The sequence below is a fragment of the Myotis lucifugus genome, unplaced genomic scaffold, assembly GCF_000147115.1.
Source record: "Myotis lucifugus unplaced genomic scaffold, Myoluc2.0 scaffold_173, whole genome shotgun sequence".
NCBI lineage: Eukaryota > Metazoa > Chordata > Mammalia > Chiroptera > Vespertilionidae > Myotis > Myotis lucifugus.
The window spans coordinates 1,989,788-1,999,904 of record NW_005871221.1 but is presented as its reverse complement, the minus strand read 5'-3'; the positions used below and the strand labels follow the sequence as shown (position 1 = coordinate 1,999,904).

Sequence of the window (10,117 nt, the reverse complement as noted above, 5' to 3'; positions counted from 1 at the left end):
CAGCATCTCAGTGCTGGGATCAGACTGAGTGTGAATCCTGGTTTTAGCATTTACTGGCTGGGTGACTAGCGGCAATGTTCTTCTCTGACCTTCATTTCCTCTTCAAAGCTTTTCAGGGAGAACAACCACACCACTTGGCTGCTGTGAAGGTTTCATGGTATAACACACAATGTCTGATCTGACCCATAGTGGGTATGAGCTCCTTAATTTCTTATGAACCTTTCTCTAAGCTGTCCAGAAGAATATGATCGTCTAAAGACAGAATTAAGTTCCATGTCCCAAAGTCCTTTTACCATTTGCTTTGTCGCTAAAGTTCATTATGTCCCTTAGAGAAGATAATCAATCAATGTTTACAGCCACCTCCCCATATTACAGGCACTGAAGTCCTAGACTCCATTCCCAAGCTTCACAAATTCTGGTGTCAATGGTGCCTGCTAAGAGACTTTTGTGGCCACATACACACTTCATGAAAGGAAAAGCACTGGTCTTCACAAACATGAATGTCAGCAAAAACCTAGAAAACACAAGATATAAGAAGTAATGCTCTCTAGCCCTTAGCCACAACTCAGATCTCAAGAATTCCAGGAAAGCCAAGGAAAGAAGGGAAAGAAAAGAACCCTCAAAAGCAGCATCTTGTTGTACCAGGCATTGAACTTGGAATTTTACATTTAATACTTCACTTGTTCTTCCATTTTTCTTTATTAGATAAGAATACCAAGGCTCAGAGAATAGAAGTAAGTAGCCCAAGGTCCCAGAGTGGTGGAGCCCAGTGTCTGGCTGTCTCCAAAACTCATGTTCTTTCCACTATAGCATACTACATCGTATTAACAACCCCACTGTTATTGCTTGTTTCAATTTGCAATGCAGCAATTTAGTCATTTTAAATTAATCCTTGAAAAATCACCAAGAGATTAAAATGCAAATTTCAACATGGCTGGAGCTCAACAGTGACTCTATATAAAAAATCACACAAATTGGTCCTACAAAAGTTTAGATTCTCCTTAGAGAAAAAGCTCGCCTGCTTCATTTCATATTTGAGCTACGAAAAATCATTGTTTCCTTTTTCCTCATGAATATCAAAAGTCAACTGTAGGGAAGCCAGATGGGTGGGTATAATGGAAATAAAATGCTTTGGTTCTAACAAACCTAGGTCACTGAACCCTACTTAGGAGCAGGCCTTGGGCTAGTAACCTCAGGTCTGTGAGCCCGGGGTCCCTATATGTACAATGGGGCTCACGTCTACCTCTCACAGAGAAGCTGGAAGGATTTAAATGGGACCATGTATGTTAGAAGTCTGGCAGATTGTTTTTATTCCTGCTTAGAAATAAACAAGGCCAGCCTTTTACCGGTTTGCAAAAGAGGATTTAATGGACAATGGGTCATGCACAGGGAATTGGTTCATTAGTGGCAAAAACAGCAGAGAGAATGCAAATTTTTTAAAGTGGTGGGGACAAGGGAGGTGGCATACAGTACAGACAGGAATTGGAGGTGGGGCTATGAAAAAGACACGGTTGTTGTTTTTTCTCTAAGCTATTTCTAATCTCGTAATTGTGGGTTTGAAAATTAATAAGTTATCAGAATTTTCAGGTGCTTTAAATTTTCTCAGTTCTTAAAATTAAAAAAGTTAAAGAAAAACCTAACCTGGGCAATAGTTGTTACTCTAACATCAAAACATTAGAAACAATCTAAATGTCTATTAGTAGGGGAAGCATAGTTAAAATACTGTGGGGATTTTCAGTAAAATATCTCACATGATACTATGTGCCCTCCTATCCCTGAAAAGCCGCAGTAAAATAATTTTAAAAGACATACCCCTCCCCCACCCTACCCCCCCCAAAGAAAAACAACACTAGAGAAAAGACAGTAATGGAAGAAAGATGTCAAGTTTTTGGAAGCCAGAAAGCAGATGTTACTGAAGGAACGGTTCTCAACTTGGGTCATTTGCCCCAAGGGGACATTTGGCAATATCTGGGGACAGTTTTGGTTGTTATAGCTGAGGGGTGTGCTCTCATCATATAGTGGATAGAGCCCATAAATGCTCCTAAACATCCCCAAATGTACAAGGACAATCCCACACAACAAAAATTATTTGCCTGTCCTGGCTGGTGTGGTTCAGTTGGTTGGGTGTCATCCTGGGTTTGATTCCCAGTCAGGGCACATGCCCATGTCATGGGCTCAATCCCTGGTAGGGGGAAGGGTCGTGTGCAAGAGGCAGCCGATGGATGTTTTGCTCTCACATCGATGTTTCTCTCCCCCTCTCCCTTCCTCTCTAAGAACAATAGAAAAATAAATAGAAATAATAAAATTATTTGGCCCAAGCTGTCGAGAGTGCCAACTGAGGTTGAAAACTAAAGGAGACTTGGTAGCCCAGAAAAGGCTCAATACTAAGGCTGGGGCCAGGGAATAGGGCAGCAAGCATCAAGGCCAACTCACACCAAAGAACTCCAAAAAGGTTCTGGAATTGAGGCACCAGACCTCTGAAAGCTAGGGGAAGGGTGCCAATAAAATTAAGAATAATTTGACTCTAAGATTCTTCTTTCCCAGCTCACTCAGATAGTCAACTGGCCTTCAAGCTTCCCTCTGGAAGAATAAATATGCACTTTTTAAAGGAACTAAACCATAAAGGCTTGGGGGACACCAGGTATAGCTGAAAACATAGAATAAGGCATTAAATAAAAAATGGGGTGTTAATAAAGTTATACACACTAAATGTTGAAATGCCATGACCCACTCCCCCCACTCAGCTTCCAGAACATTGGTAATTGAATTTACACTCTCCAGCATGAGAAAACTGACTAGTCCAAAAATAGAAGAAAAGATTCTGATATTGATCTTTAAGAACCTCTCACCCCAAGAACCCCAAGTAGCCAGGCCTCTGATTCATTCTCCACAATAACAAAACTTCGCTAATTAAACTTGATTACTTAACATTTATAATTTGTCTGCTCTATAGACAACATTTAAAAGAATTTCCTTCCTGTGAATCTATAGTAATTATGGAGAAATATACCACTTATTCCAGTAATTTAAAGAAGTAATCAAGTATACACCCCAAAGAATTGAAAATAGGGACTTAAGCAGATGTTTGTACACCAATATTCATGGTAGCACTATTCACAATAGCCAAAAGGTAGAAACAACCCACGTGTCCACTGATGGATAAGCAAAATGTAGGATGTTATATAAATACAATGGATTATTATTCAACCTTATAAAAGAAGGGAATTCTGACACATGCTGCAACATGAACGAACCACAAAGGCATTATGCAAAATGTAATAAGCCAAACACAAAAAGATAAATATTGTATGATTCTACTTAGATGAGGTACCTAGAGTAGTCAAATTCATGGAAACAGAATAGTATATGCCAGGGTCTTGGCATGAAGGGGGGAGTAGAGAGTTGTTGTTTAATGGATTGTTTAATGAGTACAGAGTTTCAGTTGGAAAAATGATAAGGCGCAGGAGATAGATATTGGTAATGGTTGCACAACACTGTGAATGTATTTACACCAACGAAATATACATTTAAGGATGGTTAAAATGATAAATTTTATTTTATGTACATTTTGCCACAATTAAACATTAATCAAGTGCCTAAGTGGTGGTGATTTTATATTTAATTCTACATAGCACTATTTATAATCTGAGTAAAACATTTTGAAATGTGTCTTAAGGCTAGGCTTGGTATGTCATAGCCTGTCAGAATGCAAACATTAACCTCTGCTCCCTCAGATTCAAGTTCACTGCTTTTAAGTCCTTAAGAAGTGGGGCTGGGAGTCCTTATACTTATCCTCACAAATGCTTTATTTTACTCTCTTAAAAGTGAATATAGAAATATAGTAGAAGTGTAATTCTACTTGAGTAAATTTATCCTACTCAAGAAATCTTTATATGGAAACATTTTACTTACAACAGCAAAATCTCAAAATCACCTAAATGCACAACAGTGAGGAAATTGCAAATGGAATAATATGCAGCCATAAAAAATAATTCTTATGAATGAAATGGAAAAATGCTTATGTAATAGTTGATCTTAACTATATAAAAATACATTCTAAAAAGACTAGAATGAGACATCAACAGGTTAATAGATGATTGCCTTTGAGAAATATGAATAATAATCCCTCCTTGTTTTTAAACTTTTCAAATATTCTCTACCTGTTTTTGCCTTTATAATGCATTATTTTATAGTGGGAAAATATATCCTTTTATTTTCTTTTAAAAATAAGTTACAAAAACAAAAATTTAATTTTTTCCCTCCTATGTACTCACATTCTCAGGTATGCTGGGAAGTTCTCTGGTATCAGGCACAGTAAAATAAGAATGCTAGAAAAGAAAAGAAAAGCTATTTATTTTTGCAAAAATAAGCAACAAGCACATTATTCAGAGGTCAGGTACATGATCTGAAGATAATTTCTTACTCAGATGTGGAAGCAATTTCACTCACTGGAAATGTCTATAGAATCTTTTCTTTGGATAATGCTGGATTAAAGGCAGATGCATTAAATCATCAGTTTGGTAGATGGAGTTCTTTTCTAAAAGAGATGAACTACTTTGGGAGATACAAATGAACAGCTCAAGGAGGTTAAAGGCTAAATTTCCATATGATGTTTGCAGGTTTCTGAACATAAGAAAGCTGCAGGCTTCATAATTTATTGTTCAATGAGGCAGGTGGACTCTAGGGACCAGATATCACTAGGTTCACTCAACAATGGTCTTTACCAACCAAATCTGCCATTTCATTTCAGCATCTGAGATTATATCCATCTACAGGCTGCTGGCAAAGTCTGCCTGAAGGCCCAAGTGATGTTAAGGACAGCTCCAGCTGAAGGATAGCTGCACTGAGACTATTCTAGGTGGTTAAGAATGGAGGATTTCTCTTCACTATGCATGCTCTGCCAATAAGCCTCATGACTTCTAGTGCAATCTCCAGCTCAGTAGAGTTGAAAACTTCACCAGTTCAAAGAACTTTCAAGGAGGCATCGCCATGTGTGTAACAAGAGTGTGTCCCTGAGTTAAATGACAACAGACTGAACTAATGATACCTCCTCTTGCTATGAAAGACTCAGAGGACAATGGCAAGCAGGAATGGAGAGAGCCCAGTGCCGATCAATTAAGGAGGGGACTATACAAAGGCCAGGAAAGGTCACATGCAGAGAAGGTCGGCTTAGCCATGGCCTAAGTTCAAACCTGGACCCCCAAGTGACATTTAAGGAAGTCCTCCTGCCCCACCATTCCTAGGTAATTGCAAAATAAGTGGGTCTCTAGAAAAATGAGTTGGATAGTCTTCCTGAAATGAAAGGCACAGGGGACAATTGAGATGACAATGACAACAATAATACTATGAGCTGTTTGTCTAATATTTAACAGACATTTATTTAATGCCTGCTACATTGCAAGCTTTATGCCAAGTACTTTAGAAATATTACCTCTCATTTCTATAACAAATTTTAAGATAGAAATTATCTTCACATTGCAAATGGGTAAATTAAGGCTTAGAGAGGTGAAAGTAACTTGTGAAGGTCACATGGCTTGTAGGTGACAGACCCAGTACTGAAACCAGGTCTGGATAATTAGAGCTGTGCTCTTTCCACTACAACAGGCTGTTTTACCTGTGCTTTTTAAATGCAAAATATAGCTAAAGCCACCTGAATTAAAATAATAAAAACAAATTATAAAAAGATAACTTAAAAAAAACCTCCGCAATGCATTCTTCCAAAGTCTGTGTGTCTGTGCCAAAATATTACCTATGAAGTATTACAACAGAGATTGTGCAGCATGGAAACTAGTCAACAACTAATTCAATTTAACAACAAGGATCAAAATAGTGAAAGTAAAATACAAGGTTAAATTTGACACCAACTTCTATTCCAAATGGCTAGAAGGGAGTCCCAGGAAATGTTCATTAATGGATGTCCACAAGTGGCTGGAGTCATAAAGTAGTAGTTGGCACAGTGAGGGGGAAAGAAAAGGGACCACAGAGCTGACACTTAACAGCTATATGATTTTTAGCAACTTCACTTAATAGCCTCAGGTTTTGAATCATAATATCTACTTCAGAACTGTTGTGAAGAATAATGTTATATATGCGAAATGCCTAGAATTCCATAAATGGTCTTTTAATAGAAAATCATGATTGTTGCTCTCGACTGCTAGTTTACATTTCCATTTTTCTCAATCACCTGTATCAGACACACAGAAATATTTTCTTGTGACTAAAGCAAAAAAATATCCAGGATTGCCATTTTATCAACAATTCAGGCTTTCTGATCTAGATGAAATTCGTGCTTCAAAATCAGAAATACCACATGGAGAAAGGAATTCCTTGTGAACAAGAAAGAAAAAAAAATCTGCCTTTACAGACGCAATGGATTGTAACTAGTGAGCCAATGCAGTTCCCAAACCAAGTAGTCACCAAGCTGTCCTTTGAGATTCTGTCTTGCTCCATCGCCCATGAAATGCTGTGACCAGAGGTCAAAAACATTCCTAGAAACCACTGGTACGAAACAGCTGCACCCTCCCTGCAGTTTCTCCTGCCTCTGCGATGGTTTGTCCTTGAGGCCTGGCAGCCACTCAGGGGAAGGAGTGGCCCTTCTCCCCCAGCATCTGGTGACCCAGCCAGGCTACTCCACAGCTACCTGTCGGATGTCATTACAGACTGAAGTGGTGAGATCAAGCTGTTTAGGAAAAGGGACAGCGGCAAAGGCAAAGGTGGCTTAGCTGTGCGGCGATTAGTGAGGCAGGTTTAAAGCTCATGTCTTCATCTTCCCCACAGTCTTCCTTACATGAATTTCTGCAACAAGGTTCCTTTCCTTCCCAAGCTCTATTAAAGTGAGTGAAAATCTCTACTAATTCCCTTTTTCCTTCCTTCTTTTCTCCCTTTCTTTCAACACTTATGGCCTAGTGCAGTGATGGCGAACCTTTTGAGCTCGGCGTGTCAGCATTTTGAAAAACCCTAACTTAACTCTGGTGCCGTGTCACATATAGAAATTTTTTGATATTTGCAACCATAGTAAAACAAAGACTTATATTTTCGATATTTATTTTATATATTTAAATGCCATTTAACAAAGAAAAAATCAACCAAAAAAAATGAGTTCGCGTGTCACCTCTGACACGTGTGTCATAGGTTCGCTATCACTGGCCTAGTGGAAGGTTAGCCCTGGATTTGAAAAACCCCAATCTTCTCACAATTAACCACATAACATTTTCCTCTCTAAGCCTCGTCCATGAAATGAGAATGCTAATATCTATTTGTAATTGTTGTGAAATTGGCATATAGGATGAACTTAGTAAATAATATTTTATTAGTTATTGGTAATAATATTGCTTTCAATTTGATCATCATGAAAAAACCAAACCCCTATGAGATATGTCCATTTTCTGTAAGAGGGCAAATACCAAGATAATAACCACTGAAAACAATACTGTTTCTGGTTCTAGTGAAGCTAAAAGACGAAACTTTTTAAACATTCAGATTCAACAACATAAGGGAAATAGCCCCTGTATAAGCAACAGCTGGCCAGAGGTGGTGACAAGGGTTTGACTCAGGAAATTCGAAGATTCCAGTAACTGAAATATGGAAGCACATGTAAGACTCAGATCATGGGCAAAACTACGACGAGGAGTGAAGTCTCCCAATTTGTAGTTCAGAGGATTTTCCACCCTAGCACACTACAGAACATGCAGCATGTACACAAAAGAGCTCAAAGAAGTTATTAGTGTAGGCCAGGAACTATGCCAGGCACTCTCCATCCCTGTCCTCAGGGACCTACATCCGTGGGGGGATAAGAAAACAGATAGTCCAAGGTAGCGTGACTGAGTACTGCTAAGTGTACAAGATGCTTGGGACAAAAAAGAAAATCTTCAAGCCTGGGGGGTGTTGAGGGGGATTTCTTGGAATTAAATCCGAGCTGAGTTCTGAAGGATGAATATGGCGTACCCTGGTAAATAGGGGAGAAGTGGTGTTGAAGGCTCAGAGGGCAGCAAGATGGGCTTCAGCAAAGGGACATTCATAGCAATGCTGGGAGGCAAACGTGAGGCAGGACAGGAGATGCTAGTGAAGGGATGACAGGCAGGAAGAGAGGATCCAGGGACATTTGGGACCCATTGCTCATGGAATCCCAGAGAAAGGAAGAAATACAACTCCCTGGCCTGCCTTGAGCCCAGAGGTCTCAGAGAACTTGGGGTTAGGGTGTGGAACGTGCAGACGACAAAAGATGACCCTGTAGGGCTAACTCCTTCTTACTGTTAATAGTGAAAGGGTTGCCGAACCGGTTTGGCTCAGTGGATAGAGCATCGGCCTGCGGACTCAAGGGTCCCGGGTTCGATTCCGGTCAGGGGCGTGTGCCTTGGTTGCGGGCACATCCCCACTGGGGGGCGTGCAGGAGGCAGCTGATCCATCTCTCTCATGGATGTTTCTAACTCTCTGTCCCTCTCCCTTCTTCTCTGTAAAAAATCAATAAAATATATTTTAAAAAAAAATAGTGAAAGGGTTATTCAGTGATGGCTGATGTCCTGCTCACTTACCACGCTGAGATGAACAGACACTCCAGGGTCAGGGATGGGAAGTTTGTGCAGAGTTTCCAGAAGCTCATGCCACTGACTCTCCTGAAAGAAATAAGAGGCTTCAGTAACCAAATCAAGGCTGAGCCCTGAGTCAGAGACCTGCAGGGAGGCCTGGCACACAGTAAGCTGGGGCTCCTCACGACTGAGGTGTTGGGAGGTGCTGGCAGCCACTCAGGGGAAAAAGTGGCCCTTCTTCCGCAGCATCTGGTGGCGGAAACAGGTTTGATATTTAAGGAGGGCTGGACAAAAGACACTGCTTATAGTTCAATATAAGAGCCAACTAGATCCTCCCACACCAAGTTTGACATTTTCTACTCAGTGAGACACCTACCATGACCGCCTTTTATGGATCATGTACCATAAGCTCTCAGCAAATCTATCCTCTCAACTCCATAGCAACAACTTTTAAATGCAAACAATCCTTGCTTACAGGTCGGGGGTGATGGGGAGAAATAACAATGACACTATAGATCTTGTCTTCATCATCATTACCCTCAATTAATTTTATTGCGTGTTCACTGGGTACACATGGCAGTCTCCAATTATGGAAAGTTAAAAATGAACTACATATAACAGCATGCAAGATAGGATGATGGCTGTGCATTTTAATTAGTGAAATTAAATACGAAGCAGTGCAAATTATTCGACTGAAAACATATTCACCTTTAAAATGCTCAAAAGAACACTGCTTCCAGAATTATCCAAAAGCCATTTCTCCCATCCTGTGGCATTCTCTGTTAATGTAATAGTAATAAGCTCACATTTGTATCCTTTTTTAAAACCTACATGCTCCTCACAACTACCCCACTTTACAGATTGGAAAACTGAGGCTCTGAAGGGTGAAGCCACTTGGCTCAAATCTGCCAGTTAGTTAGTAACTTGCTCAGCCAGGAGCAGAGCCCTCTCCATTGCTTGGCACTGATTTTCAAGGAAAGTAAAAGAGGATGAGTTCAGATTAAAAGCCTGTTTCAATCTGAACTGATAAAATACTCAATTTTCTCACAAAGGAGAGAAATGTACGAGTGGATGCATCAACATGTTTAATTTTGTTCTGAAACAATTTCGAATTTAAAGAATAATTGTAGGACAGTACAAAATTATTTTTTAGTTTCTGAACTATTTGAGAGTGATTTGCTAACACTCTACTCCATTTTCCAGAAATACAAAAGAACACTCCCCTACATAACCACAATTAATAATCAAAATCAGGAAATTAACATTGATACAGTACCATCTAATCCTCAGAGCTCATCAAGTTTTGTCAACTGTGCCAATCATAGCAAAATAATCCAGTTCAGAATCACAAACTGCCTTTAGTTATGACTCTCTAGTCTTTATCAGTCTGGAACAGTTCCTATCATTCCTAGATTTGTATGAACCTGACAGTGAGACTGGTCATTTTATAGAATAACCCTCAATTGTCTGTTTACTATTGATTCAGATTCCCCTAACCCCTTTATTACTGACTATGGTACTTTTTTTATGGGACATGTCCTTTAGAAAATATGAGAGAGAAAATGTCTCTATCATTTAATAATAATGTATCA

General features: G+C 39.5%; 1 protein-coding gene across 10 annotated transcripts in view; it reads right to left on the bottom strand.

The window, feature by feature from the left end:
- The window catches only part of DENND1A (DENN domain containing 1A), a 407,524-nt gene that overhangs the window by 225,080 nt on the left and 172,327 nt on the right, over positions 1-10,117 (bottom strand). For all 10 annotated transcript variants that reach the window (XM_023760104.1, XM_023760106.1, XM_023760103.1 and 7 more), the window contains 2 exons: positions 8,532-8,612; positions 4,275-4,328 (listed from right to left, as the gene is read on the bottom strand). In XM_023760104.1, coding sequence (XP_023615872.1) covers positions 4,275-4,328; positions 8,532-8,612 — 135 coding nt within the window. The remainder of the gene's footprint in view (positions 1-4,274; positions 4,329-8,531; positions 8,613-10,117) is intronic.